The 14993-nt window shown below is 34.4% G+C and overlaps 1 protein-coding gene across 5 annotated transcripts in view; it reads right to left on the reverse strand.

The window, feature by feature from the left end:
* ANKRD12 (ankyrin repeat domain 12) overlaps positions 1 to 14993 on the reverse strand; it is a 129580-nt gene that overhangs the window by 29481 nt on the left and 85106 nt on the right. Inside the window, exon 2 of one of the 5 annotated variants that reach the window (XM_046024169.1) lies at positions 12956 to 13035. The exons of the other annotated variants lie outside the window; for them this stretch is intronic. Within the exon in view, the coding sequence (XP_045880125.1) occupies positions 12956 to 13019 (64 nt within the window). The 5' untranslated portion in view covers positions 13020 to 13035. The remainder of the gene's footprint in view (positions 1 to 12955; positions 13036 to 14993) is intronic. 5 annotated transcript variants of the gene reach the window in all.

Consider the following 14993-nt stretch of genomic DNA (forward strand, 5'->3'; position numbering starts at 1 on the left):
CCTATTTAAGAGACATATAAACAGAGTCTGAGCCAGGTAAGTAGCTTGTCCAAGGTTACCTCACCCTTAGGAAATGTAGCCCAGGATGCTTTTGTCCAACTTCACAGTATTTTCTACATTGTCTCCCACCTCTCATTTCTTCCTATTTGCATTAGCCAGACTAGTGTATTCTACTCATTCTTCCTCAAATTTACATGCATATTTATGTGTATTCTGATCAGGTGCTCTTTAGTATTTCCCAACTACTTAACTAGAAGATATTTTAGAGGTTAGGGGGATGAGCACTTCAAGAATTTATAAATAGGAAGGGCTTGGGGTAGTCACCTATTATGGGGAGGGTGTTGGGTAGGGGACTTGTCTTGAAGCTATGTTTGCACTGGCATTTATGGAGATTACATGTTTATTTGGAATGGTTTGGAAAGACCTATATTTAATTTCTCATTTATCCTTTGGGAACATCACTTCCAAAAGGTGATTTAAAAAAAAAACCAAACCTGTTATTCTCATCACCTGGGATATGGGAGGTTAAAGACTGTTTCTCAAAAAAAGGCAAAGGACAAAGGGAAGGCTATCTGCTCCACTGTATCCTCAATGCATTCCACCTATTCTAGATGAGCAAGTGCTTAAATACTCATATGCACAAGATTCAGCTTCCTAGAACCCTACAGTAATATATTACTTTATTTTTAACAGCATCTGCCTAGCATCCAGGGCATGGAAAACTTGTATTTTATATTTGTGGGACGGAGGACGTTTGGGATGGTAGTGTGCTTACTAAGAAAAAAATGGCCTACTTATGGAATTTGAGACTCCTTTGTGGGAAAGTAACCTTCAGTGAGGTAGCTGTAATTTTCGGCTTGTTTTCCACATTAGTCAACAGATATTTTAAACATAAGTCTATGACTTACACTTGGGAACTTTCACTATACCATATAGTCGGTGCTTAATAAGTATAGAATAAATACGCGAAGAGGGCGTTTTAGAACTACATTAAGAAATCAAGAAATCAAGTGGGAATACATATGGTAGAACAGGAGGACTGTAAAAAGGGATATAAACATGAAATACAAATTTACTCACTCTACAAGTCTGTATTTGGGAACTTTCACTATACCATATAGTCGGTGCTTAATAAGTATAGAATAAATACGCAAAGAGGGCGTTTTAGAACTACATTAAGAAATCAAGAAATCAAGTGGGAATACATATGGTAGAACAGGAGGACTGTAAAAAGGGATATAAACATGAAATACAAATTTACTCACTCTACAAGTCTGTATAGTATCCAGGTGGCAAATGATGCTACCACTGATACTATCTGGGTAATTCACTGCTGATGTCCCTTTTAAACTCAGCAATTTGAAGAGGTGGCAAGTATTTCATCCATATGCCATTAGTTCCCATATCACCTATCATGTGGAGCACAGCTCTGTTCTTTGATTTGCTTTAAGCCACTTTGAATTTTCATGCAGCTTGCACTTTCATACATTATCCACTAACATGCCTATCTTCCTATATTGATCTCCTGCTCTTATGCATCAGCTGCTGAACTGTTTTAGTCAGCCCAAAATTTATTTTTAAGCAATACCACAATTTTTATATAGTGTTTATACAGTTACTTGAATACATATGTATTTTGTTTGTATTTATCAGAAAAACTGTTGATACTGGTAACACCACAATTAAGACAGAAACTGAACAGATGTAATAAAAATAGCAAATCTTTAGCCTCCTTCAGCTCAGTGAAGACTGTTCAATTGCAAAGAACAGGAGAATTAGAGAACCCATATGAAATACTATATATATGCACACCGTATTGATAGTCTAAAAAGTAGTGATGAAAATAAGGTTTTAAAATTAGGGGCAAAATAATCATAAATATGTATATTTAATTCAATTATTTGACAGACAGAGAGAGAGAGAGCATGCACACGCAGAGGGAATGGCAAGCAGCGGGAGAGGGAAGAGCAAGCTCCCCCGCACAGGAGGGGGAGCCCAATGTGGGACTCGATCCCAAGAATCTGTGATCATGAACTGAGCCAAAGGTAGTGACTTAACCAGCTGAGCCACCCAGACACCCAGCATGAAAAATATTTTGATAATTTATATGAGGAGTTTATGCCAGTACTGCTAGAAATTAGTTTCAAAAGAAGCCCATGTTCACCCTAGTCTTGACAAAAATTAAGAAAATTGATCAGAACCATTAAAATCATCTGCTCAACCTCCAGCAAAATTTCTTTGTAATGACCTCCAGCAAAATTTCTTTGTAATAACTGCAAGCAACTTTTCCTTCTCAATGTTAAAGCCAGTTTACCATTAAACTCACTGTAGATGAACTATGAAAATTTGGAATCAGGCAAGATAATACGTGGGAAAATAATCTTCCTTAAATGAAATCATGGAGATGCAATGAGCAAAATCCAGACTTTGGGAAAATTTACCCACAAATGATCAGGGTATTTCAACCCAAAATTGCAAGAATGTAAGAATGCAAGGAAGCTATCTACAGATTAGAAGATACTTGAGATATATAACCCAATTTTCAATACATGGGCTTAATTTGGATTCTGACTTTAAAAAAGTCAAAGGAAAAAACCTTTTGATTTTATGAGGGACTCAGAACTGAATACTTAATATTAAAATTTAACAATACCTGGATATTTAATAGTAATAACATTTAGTTTAGGTATGATAATGGTATTGTGATTATGTTTAAAGTAAAAGGTTCTTTCGTTTACAGATATCTACTGAAACATTTTCTAGTGAAATGACTTCAAAATGATGGGGTATGAAAGAACAGAGAGAGGCAAAACAAGTTAGTCAGAAGGTGGTAATTAGTAAAACTGGGTCATAAATACATATGGTTCATAATACTGTTCTTTCTACTTCTGCATATATTTGAAAAATTTGATAATAAAGGTAAAATCATTAATTTGTTTACAATTACACTATAATCTATTTAAAAATGTTTTAAAAAATGAATATATCATAAAATATACAGAATAAAATAAAAAGCCCCAAACATATATACTATAGTTGAGTTTTGTTTTTTTTAAGATTTCTATTTATTTATTGGACAGAGAGAGCGAGATCACAAATAGGCAGAGCAGCAGGGAGAGAGGGAGGGGGAAGCAGGCTCTGCATGAGCAGAGAGCCTGATGCAGGGCTTGATCCCAGGGCCCTAAGATCATGACCTGAGCTGAAGGCAGAGGCTTAACCCGCTGAGCCACCCAGGTGCCCCCTCCCTGAGATTTTTAATGTAAAAACAGAAGTTAAAATCAATGTGATAACATCTCCGGGGTGAGCTCTTTGGAATTTGACTTCACATCCTATAATATTTTATTTATCTGACAGACACAGGTCACAAGTAGGCAGAGAGGCAGGGAGAGAGGGAGGGGGAAGCAGGCTCCCCACTGAGCAGAGAGCCTGATGCAGGGCTCAATCCCAGGACCCTAAGATCATGACCTGAGCTGAAGGCAGAGGCTTAACCCACTGAGCCACCCAGGTGCCCCAGGTTTTGTTGTTGTTGTTTGTTTGTTTTTTAAGATTTTATTTATTTCAGAGAGAGAGTATGAGCACGAGAGACAGAGAGAGATCATGAGCAGGGGAGAAGGGTAGAGGGAGAAGCAGACTCCCTGCTGAGCAGGGAGCCTGATGTGGGACTCAATCCCAGGATCCTGGGATTATGACCTGAGTCAAAGGCAGATGCTTAACTGACTGAGCCACCCAGGTGCCCAGAGGGATTTTTTCTTTTTTTATAAATAATTTTCTTAATTTTCTTAGTACAGAATCAGGTAAAATGTAAGCACATTTTCAGGAATGTTGTTATGTATGAAAATGTAAATTTTCATTAAAGATTTTAAATTAATGAATGGTAGACTCTACAGCAAAAAACAAAAACACCAGCTATTATATTTCATTTTCAGAACCCTCTAGTTAGCCACATTTGTGGTCACATTCAAACACAATGAACATGACTCTGATCACAGCACACTTTGTAACAGTTATCATTAAGTCAAATAAACATACACTAAATGCATATTTTGGCTTTATGCTGATATCAGGATCATCAGACTCGGAAATTTTCACACCCAGTGACAATCAGCATGGTACAATGGAAAAGTACAAGTGTTCTGTCCTAGGTTCGAATCTTTGCTCTGCCACTTAATAGTCAGTAATCTAATATTAGGGATTAACTCACAGGGCTATTTTGGGTATTAGATGAATTTACATAATGTGCCTAGTATATCCTGGTACATACCATGCATGTAATTACGTATTAACTCACTGCTTAGGTAAGAAGAGAAAAATGTATCATTAAATTAAAAGCACTTAAATAAAACCAAATTCAATAAAGCACATGTTAACTTAAAAAGCCAAAACTGAATCCCGTAACTTTTCCTATTTAATTTAGTATGAGAAACTTTAAGACAAAAAGATTCAAGTTGACTCCAGGCACTTACTTCATTTACTACAGGGCAACAATGGAGGTATGTAGTCCTTCAGAATGAAGGCAACAGAAACCACCAGTATTTCAAGTAAAAAATGGACATACACAGACCAAGACTTTTCCGGGGGTAAGGAGGAGGCACAGGTGGAGGGAGTGAGGGGAAAGAAAAAACAGAGTGAACCAAGAAACAATTTTCTTATATTAGTGTCTGGTGGAATTTATATTTCTAAACATAAAAGTACTAGTCATAAAAAGACAACTTATATAAAAGATTTTTTTAGTATTCCTCAAAGAAGGGAAGGAAAATGGGAATGGGACTAGAGACAGGGAGACACAATTATATAATTGTTTCATTTGTTAACTGCAATTTAATGCCATTATAGGATGATATTCTGTAATGGTAAGTCATTATAGAATGATTTAAAACAAGTGTTTCTTCTACAACTTAATTAGTAGATGAGAATTTTTGTTGAAAATAATCCACGGGGAAAGTTTAAAATACCGTATTTATGAAAGTCTATAAATTACCTCATTCATTTTTGTACCCACCCTGTATGTCTAGGATACTACTCTATAATAATGTTAGGAATAAATCTGTCCATGACCATATAGTTAATAAGTGGCAGAGCTAGGTCTTCAAACCCATTTCTCTGACTCTAATATTGGTACTCATAATCATCATGCTGTTACTTCTGAGTACATAAAAACTCTAAATACAGTCAAGATGAACTATACAAACACCCAGTAAAACCATGCCATAATTCATAAACACGCGTATGAATACCTTCTACTTCTATATGTTTATTTCATGATTGAGTATATCAAGAAAATAACTATCAAAAAAACCTAGGCTCTACAATAAGCATTATATTAAATGAGATTTACTGTTAATCTAACATATAAAATATCTGAATCGAGAAAGTAACAATTAGTGGTGTTAAACATACCCACCTGAGATTAAGGTTGAATTTCAAATAGAAACTCGCTATCTATTTTCTGCATGATTTTGAGAGAATCACATCTTAGATATGCAGTATCTTCATTTATATACTCCAAAAATACATGAAATAAGAGATTAAAAACACCTCACTCACGACTATTAACACAATTTATAAAGGAAAAGAAGTCAGGGGATGGGGAAGATGCATGAAGGTAGCTGAAGGGTACAAGTTTCCAGTTACGACTAAGTTCTGAGGATATGATGTACAGTATGATGACTACAGTTAACAACACTGTATTGTACATTTGAAAGTTGCTAAAAGTAGATTTTAAAAGTTCCCACCACACACGCAAAATTGTAACTGTGTGAGGCACAGATGTGTCCTCTAACCTTACTGTGGTAATTCTTCAGTATACATATACATATATCAAATCATTACATTGTACACTTACACAATGTTCTATGTCTATTGCATCTCTATAAAGCTAGAAATAAAAAAATACAGGAAATACAGCCATGCTGTGCCTACCTTAAATGACTATAAACCTATGAACTTGATTAGATTTTTCATCTTTATAATGGTAAATACAAATGACATTTTTAAAGATCAGAAAACTACAATATTATATAAGTATGGTTCTCAATATATCATTTTAAGTAACTGGATATGTCTAATGTGATAACCTTATTTCAGATTTTCACTTTTTTTTTTTTAAGATTTTATTTATTTATTTGAGAGAGAGAGACATAGTGAGAGAGGGAACACAAGCAGGGGGAGTGGGACAGGGAGAAGCAGGCTTTCTGCCGAGCAGGGAGCCCAATGCAGGGCTCGATCCCAGTCCTGGGATCATGACCTGAGCCGAAGGCAGACAGTTAATGACTGAATCACCCAGGCACCCCAGACTTTCACTATTTTTAAAACTAATATTTATCAAGTGTACTCTGTACTGGTTGATACTCTACTTCCATTCATGTATTAATTCATTTAATCTTTGTTTACCACACCTCTATAAGGTCTGTACTGTAATCTCTATTTTACAGATGTGGAACTTAGCACATAAAGGTTAACTAACTTGCCACAATCAAAGAGATCAAATCTAGGCAGTATGGAATACTAAAATCTAAACTTTATTATTTAAACAGCCATTTCAAAAAGAATAGAAAGAAATGCTTTATGACTTGATTTCCATTACCAAAATATCTACAATGTTGAAAGCTGTATGTGTATGTGTGTGTGTGCATGCGTAATGTATTCAAACAGAACTAAGCATTCTTTTAACACAAGGAATATTACTTGGACGCCTGGGTGGCTCGGTTGGGCTGCTGCTTCGGCTCAGGTCCTGACCCCGGCGGCCTGGGATCGAGTCCCATATCCGGCTCCTTGCTCGGCAGGGAGCCTGCTTCTCCCTCTGCCTCTGCCTGCCTCTCTGCCTACTTGTGATCTCTCTCTCTCTGACAAATAAATAAATAAAATCTTTAAAAAAAAAAAAAAAAGAAAGAAAAAAACTTTATATTTGGAATGGTGTTTGCTTACATGTCATTTTTATTCAGTGACGGGCTAGTGCATAAAAATTTCTAAGCTCTACTTCTTTGGTAATCTTATTTATTATAAAGATTGCTTTCATTTCAATTATTTTCAAGTGGCATTTACCATTCTTTTATTACAAAGGTGAAACAGTTCATGATAGAAAACTGAGATGGGTAAAGAAAAGAAATATCCATAAAAAATCCTACCAGCCAAGAGAATCATTCTTCATAACCTATTTAAAGTACGACATTTGATTTTAACTTAGAAAGAATAAAGGGAACATAATTTCTGAACTTCAGATCTGTTCTCTTGATTTTTCTAAATTACCTGACCAATAGACTCTTCGAAATTACCTGAAATGGCTCTTACTGCCATTTCAGAAATCATGCACATGCTCCATGAGCACCCCAAAATCATGTCACATTTTAGCTTGCTTTATAATTAAGCCTTGAATTGCTCATGTTTTATTTTCCCTGAAGTTTTCATCTTTTCTATTGTTCATCAGCTCAGACAATATGCCTTCATATCCATAATACCAGACACAGTGAACTCTCAAAATCTAATTCACGCAACATGTGTACTGTTATCTACTATCTTCTTGGTAATATTCCTCATAAAGCTGACATTTTGTTTAAAAATATGCCAATTGCTCATTGGTATCACTCTGGAATTTTTTACCAAAATCCCAAGTTAGTCTTTGTATCTTCCTTTTAGACTTGTATTTTGTGTCACTGACGAGTAAAAATGTTGAGTAGTTGTTTTTTTTTTGTTTTTTTTTTTTTTTTCAGAAAAAGAACAGAAAGCATATCCAAGGTTTTTCTTTACACTTGAGTGATAGTTGGGTGGGAATGGAATTCTAAGTTCAAAATAGTATTTCACAGAATGCTGTAACTATAGCTAAACCTGTCCTTTATTTTTTATTTTTATTTTTTTAAAGATTTCACCTATTTATTTGTCAGAGAGCAAGAGAGAGTGCATAAGCAGGGGCAGCAGCAGGCAGAGGGAGTAGTCGTCTCCCTGCTGAGTAAGGAGTCCGATTCGGGGCTTGATCCCAGGACTCTGAGATCATGACCCGAGTTGAAGGCACATGCCTAACTGACTGGCCACCCAGGCGCCCCTCGACCTATCTTCTAAAACGTTTAATGAGAAACCCGGTGACACTCTCTTTCTTTTGTAGGTAACATGTTTCCCTGTGATTCTGGGAGCTTATAGGATTAAAAAAATCTTTATCCTTGAAGTTGTGATGTATCTGGATGTGGGTTTTTGTTTTTGTTTTTTCCTTTCTTTCTATTCTTTAACTTTTCCCTTTGATCCACAAACATACATCTTTCTTTAAAGGACATTTTCTTCAACTAAAAAATTTTATTATCTTCTTAGCATTTGCTCTTTTTTAAGATGAACACTATATTATCCTGGGCATGTGTTTTGTTTGTTTGTTTCTCTTTATCATTTTCCTCATATTTTCAGTGTCTTTTTAAAAATGTTTTATACACTGTTCTTCTCTTCAATCTCAAGATCTTCAACAATATCCAGTCTGTTTTTTAGTCCTGTATAGAATATTTATTTTGAGTAATGATAAGTATTTTGAATTCCAAGGACTTTCCAGGTCTACTTTTTCACCACAGCCTTTTGTTGTTATGGTTAGTAGATTGATTGCCCTCCAAGGATCTCCACGAATAACAAGAATAATTTATCCTCCTGCTTTCTATATTATTTATATTTTCTAAGACCAATTGTTCTGTTTGTTCATCTTGGTCCTTCTTGTCTTTCATTCACCTGACTTTCCTTAAATCCGTTTATCTTTTTGTACTGATAAGGGGAAAAACTCGTTTCTTCAGCAGTTTTCTGGTGGATCTCTACAACAGGCCTCTCCTCCTCGGAGAGGACTTTGCAATTGATCTGTGCTATCTCTATAATCTCAGTCTTTTGCTGAGACTGTTTCCTGAAAAAACTGATTCTAAGTTTCAGAGATTCTCTGGGACTTCAATGAAGGAGTACTTCACAACTGCTGCAGGCCTCTCATACATATTTTGGGTTGCTCCTTTGCTCTGTAATAGTTCACTAACCACATCTAATGTATTTAAGGACTAATTACGTAAGTTATTTATATTATATAGTTAAAGAAGTAAAGCTAAAAAAAAAATACGCCTGCATTTTAGCAAACAAATCATTACAGTTTTCGTATCCCTAAACTAATTGAGAACTGTAGCTCAGAGACTGGGAAATAAAACATTAGGTAATTTTACATAGTCTCTTGTAAATCTCAACTTCTAAGCCACAATATTCCTAAGTAAAGTTTGGGTATTTTAAAGATTTTATTTTTAAGTCATCTCTACACCCAGCGTGGGGCTTGAACTTACAACCCCGAGATCAAGAGCTGCACGCTTTGGGCCAGCTGGGCACCCCAAAGTTTGGGTATTTTAATTCTGCTTTATAGAGGAGCAGTCATACATCTATCTAGAAATAAGTATGCCATATGAGGACATATTTTCACTGTATTTCTATAGTAGTAGATATAGGTAAGAGAATTATAGTCAAGAGTTTAGGGGCGAGCTGGGGAAGGAAGAGAATATAATCAACAGTTGAAAATACTAAGTCTAAAAGCAAAATCTACATAGGAAATAAAATCAAGTACCACAACACTCTGTATACTCCCTCACTTAATTATAATTAGTTATACACATTGCCTTCCTACTAAAATGTCAGTAACATAGAAACTACTTCTATAAAGTATAAATTGATCAAGATTTTTCTCCTAAAAATAAGACTAGTATCACTACAAAAATTTTGATGTCACTAAAGGAAACTGACAAAATCACCCAGTCTCAACTAATTCCATAACAAATATATATATATATATATATATATAAATATACAATTACACTATATGTGTATGTCTATGTGTATACATATATATATATATAGATAGATAGATAGATAGATAGATGTATGTTTATTACATGGAGGTCCTTTTAACCACGACTAGATAAAACATTTTTCTGCAGACAGGATGATATAGCTAAGGCTGAACTCATTCAAATGTAAGCATTTTTTTTTTTAAGTCAAAGTTCTTTAAGGGTTCTGCCCAAATGTACCTTTTACAGAGTTTGTCTTAAATATTCAGTAATATCTCAACTACTATAATTATGTGACAGACTCACTTTAAGTTGCTAGACACTGGTAGAAATCCAGTTTGTAATAAAAACCAACAAGCTAACATATTAACAAAAAACCTATTAGTTTCATATTTATGATAAATAATTTTACATATTTTGGGCAAATACACTTTAAATATCTTCACTACTATATGCACATGAACTTCAAAGAGGGATATTTAGCAGACTATTATTTTATGTAACATAAAATTTGAAGGCTTATAAAGTATTCATTTGCAGACATCCAAAAAACATCTCAGCTGCAACAATTCTCCACTTATTTTTCCTGATACAGGAGTAAGTAAAAATGTAGAACTGTGTAATTTTTATAGACACTGCTAAAAAACTGAGTATCTATAGTAAATGGTAATTTAGTTAATTTTGTTTCCTTTTTCTCCACTTAACAAACTTTGACATACATATTTTTCTTTAAAAAACACTCCGTGTCAAACTAAAAATTCTTAAGCTCTGGAACTAAGTTGCTATAATTAAAATCAAGACATGGTAAAATCTGTATTGATTTGAAAGTACTGAGTTTCAAATAAGAGAAGTGTAGAGGCTTTTTGTTTGTTTAGGATTCAGGAAGAAGCAGCTGGTGATATTTAGAAGAAAGTCTGAAAAACTGAAATTCAGAACTCTGTGTGTAAAGTGTACCATATATGTCACAAAGCAGAGGAGAAAAAGCAAAGCATGCAAAAAACTATGCAAATCACTACGGAATTTCTTCTGGTTGGTCATTAAATCAAAGAATATTTCATTGCCTATCATGCTGTATGCTCAACCCTCCATACATAATGGTTACCTAAGTGTCTTTCACTTCCTCTGAACACTGGTACTATAGGGATATGTGAAAAATAAAGGGTGCTGAACACTCACACTGTGCTTCCTACCACTCAACAATGTCAGAAAAAGATTTAACCAAAGAGGTTGCTAATCGTCCTCATTAAAATAAGGTTCTTGGGTTATAAATGGATTATAATTTTCCAAACTTGACCTAACCCACTTCCTAACATTTATATTGGAAGTGACTTAAAAATGCCATTTGGAAAGCAAGAAGATAAAATATTCTTTACATCTTAAACAGAAGAATCCTAATTTTATGTATACTAACATGCAAACTCCTTTACCCTATAAAATGCTCTATTAAGTCTAAATTCCTAATGATCAAGTATATTGATAAATATTTTTAACACTCTAAAATCATCTTGGGTAATTTCTTCCTGAAGATATCTTCATACTTCTAAGGTTAAAAGGCTTGCTTTAAAACTTCCTAAGGTGATGCTTCTTCCTATGTTAAACAATTAACATCACATAATCCATTTTAAAAAAATTCTGGTATATTTTGACTTAAATAATTAGGTTTTTTATCTCTTGATTTATTAGCTGTTATAATTCCATATATACATGTATCAACCAGTCATATTTTCATAGCCCCTGAAATATAAAACTGAGGAAATGAATTTCACAAATTATGACAATATATTAGAATAGTTAACAATTTATTATTTTAATATTAAAAAATAAGGCTTCAAAATACTGGTCATTTTGTGTATTTTATGACACAGAAATGTACTCAGTAAACACCAGTGGGTAACAATATATCACTGTCTTTTTAAAAGTTTCTTAATCTGTTTTACAGCAAGCTAAAATGTACCTCATCTATTTATTATGATGGAGCATCTCCTTGCTTAAGTTGAAGTATGCAAGTGAGCAAAGTTTGCAGCAGCTGCTTAATAAACAAGGTCAGATTTCTGGTGGTCAAAGTACAAGAAAAAGGTGCATAACTTTTCTGACAATGATTGGTATTTTCAACTTTGTTCACTGGCCATTTTAAGTAATAAAATCAATGTCTGAATATTTGCAACAGAATCTCCACTTTGGCAATTAATGAATGTCAGAAAGTACTGGGTGGGGGCGCTGTATGACACAGAGTTACCCACTTCTCGATGACCATAATTATGTCTCATGAGCATGATACAGCTCTCTGAATACGACTGAGTCCTCGGCAGGGTAGCAAGAAGCAAATATTTGTAGCAAACACCATTATTAGATAGAATTTCTATGCAGGAAGATAATGTGGAATAAGACTGGGAAAAGGGCAGAAGTTGGCAGGGAGGGAGGGGGGAAAGACTAAAGAATTACGCAAATTTAAAAGTGCCGCACATTTGTATACAAATAAGCTGTACTAACTAGGACATGTATTCCTGCAACAATATCATAAATGTTTGATATGTATGACATAGGACAGCTACTCAGTGTAGTCCTTCAACTGAGACCAGTCTGCAAATTGTTTACTACTAATCTGTGAAGAAATAAGGAGCCTGCACCAAAAATGGAAAGCAATTATGTCAACTAGCACACTGCTTAGTTCAGCTGACGTTTACTCACAGCCTTTTTCCCTTTTTGAGAGAGGAAGGAATGCACTGATTTACATTCTGGCACAAGCTCCTTATCTCGAGGACCAGTAACAGTTTGTGGAACAGCTACCCTGACCTGAGTAGCACTGTCATAAAGCACAACACTTAATGGAATAAGCCATATTTAAAATGTTACATACTTAACACCCTTTATTTCCTCCAAATTCATTAATTTCTAAAATTCAATGTCTTGGTTACATTCCCTAACTTTGCAATACTTAAAGTGTATCTGTCACATGGATCATGAGCTGTACCAGATGGATAATGATGCTATCAGGCCTTACACATACAAACACCTATGGGCAGTTACATTAACTCTCAATTACATAGTAATACATTCTAAATTTAGATCGGATGAAGTTTGATAAAATTAATTCTAACAAGGACCTCATGTAAATTAAGCAATAAATTGGGTATTTTCATCAGTCTTTTTCAGCAACTCCAAAATCTTTGTATGATACTTACTGACAGTTTTTGCATCATTCCTTGAGGGACTTTGATCAAGCAATAATTCAGGCACATTCATCATGTGGAAAAGAAATATTCTGAAAAATCAATACATAGTTGATGAACACATGAAATAGTCAAAATCAGAGAAAAATCAAAAAGGTTCTAGATGATGTGTTTCACTCTAGTTAAACATTTAAGTTCAAATAAGACACCTTCCCTCTTCCATGCGAAAAATTTGCTATAAAACCTCTTTCTAATGGAAAGTTTTATAATATGCTTTTCACAGCTACTGTTTTCTGAAGAGACCAGAATTATAGTTTGTAGCCATAATAAATGGGAAAATTAACATATCATAAAAATCTCCTAATTTTCAAATCTTATTTTCTTACTTTCTTATGAAAGCCAATGTAATTTCGGCTATTATGGTCTTGATTTCATATAGCACAAAGATGTTCAAATGACTTAGAGCTTGTAACTGGTAGATAGATATACCGTATTTTAAAAGTAGAAACTGATAGGGGTAGGTGGATGATTATGTTAGTATCTCCATTTTCTTAATGAGCTGTATCCCTAGTACTTAAACAATGCCTAACACATAATGAATGCTTCAAAACAGTTGTTGGATAACTGAACTGAAGGAAAAAGAGGAAGAAGAGCTTAGGACATCTAACAAGTGACATACGTATAGCTGAATGATGCTATCACCAACCGAGACAGGAAAAGCAAGAAAAAGGAGTGTAAATGGGAGAAAAAGAAGCTCTAGTCAGGGCTACTGACTTCTGTCTAATTCTAAGCGGTAATATCCAGAGGGCAGCTAAATATACAAGTTCAAGGCTTAAGAGAAAGATAGAGTGATATCTGAAGGCCTCACTACATTGATGGTAATTAAAACTGTGAGTGTGGATGAAATTTACCTGTGAGAATATATGTCATGAAGAGTCCAGGGTAAAATATTTGGAAAAACCAACACAGGAGTGTATGGAAATGAGGAAGAAACGAAGATGAGATTCTAGAAGGAAACTAAGAAGAAACTGTCCAGGAAGCTAGATGAAAGCCAGGAGAGAATTACATCCCAAAAACCAACATAGGAGAATTTTAGAAAGAACATGGTCAACACCATCAAAATCTGGAGAAAGACTGAAGAGGCAGCTAAGGGATCTGGCCGTTAGAAGATCACGTGTGATGTTAGTAAACAGATTCAACAGAACACTTTTAGCTAGGTCTGTATCCTTTCAGATTCTGCTCCATGCTTTTAAGATTTTACACAAATATATGTACATATACAAACATATACAGAGATTTTAAAAACATTATTCATTTTACAAAAAAGAGATAGTAAGAGGATTTATCTTAATTTTTCTAACTCAAAGTATCTAACGAAAATTTCTCCAAGTAAGAGCAGTAAGACATGCTATTTCACATGGTTGTACAATAAATAGTCCATTGTGTGGCCATCTATCTCAATTTATGCAACCAATCCTTTATATCACTATATATTTTTTCTTTTGCTACTAAAAACAGGGCTGTAATAAACACGAGATATTCCCAGAAGTGTGTCTGCTAGATCAATAAGTATACATATTTTAAAAAACATTTTTATCACGGTCAACTTTGAACTTACAAAAAAGTAGACAATATTGTACTGAACCACCATGTTAGGTACCCATCACTCAGCTCCAATAGCCATCAATGTGGCCAATCCATACCTCTATTCATATCCTATTCCTGTATCATTTTGAAGCACATCCTATTCAACCTATCATTTCATCTACAAATATTTCAGGACATATCTCTAAAAGATAAGGGCTGTTGTATTTTGTTAGTTGTTGTCAGACTGTTTTTCAAAAAAAAAAAAACTGTGACCATTCATATACCTCTCTTTTTATCCCTTCTCCTATTAGGCAACCACTTTTTTAAGTTGTTAGTTTATTTTTCCAGTATTTCTTTTTTTAAATGTAAGAAAATTTACATATTGATGCATCTTCTAAATGCTTACATGTCTGCTAATATCTTTGTTTTACCCTGTCAGGGGAATAATACCTTGATCAGGTAT

The sequence above is a fragment of the Meles meles genome, chromosome 12 (assembly GCF_922984935.1).
Source record: "Meles meles chromosome 12, mMelMel3.1 paternal haplotype, whole genome shotgun sequence".
NCBI classification, from domain to species: domain Eukaryota; kingdom Metazoa; phylum Chordata; class Mammalia; order Carnivora; family Mustelidae; genus Meles; species Meles meles.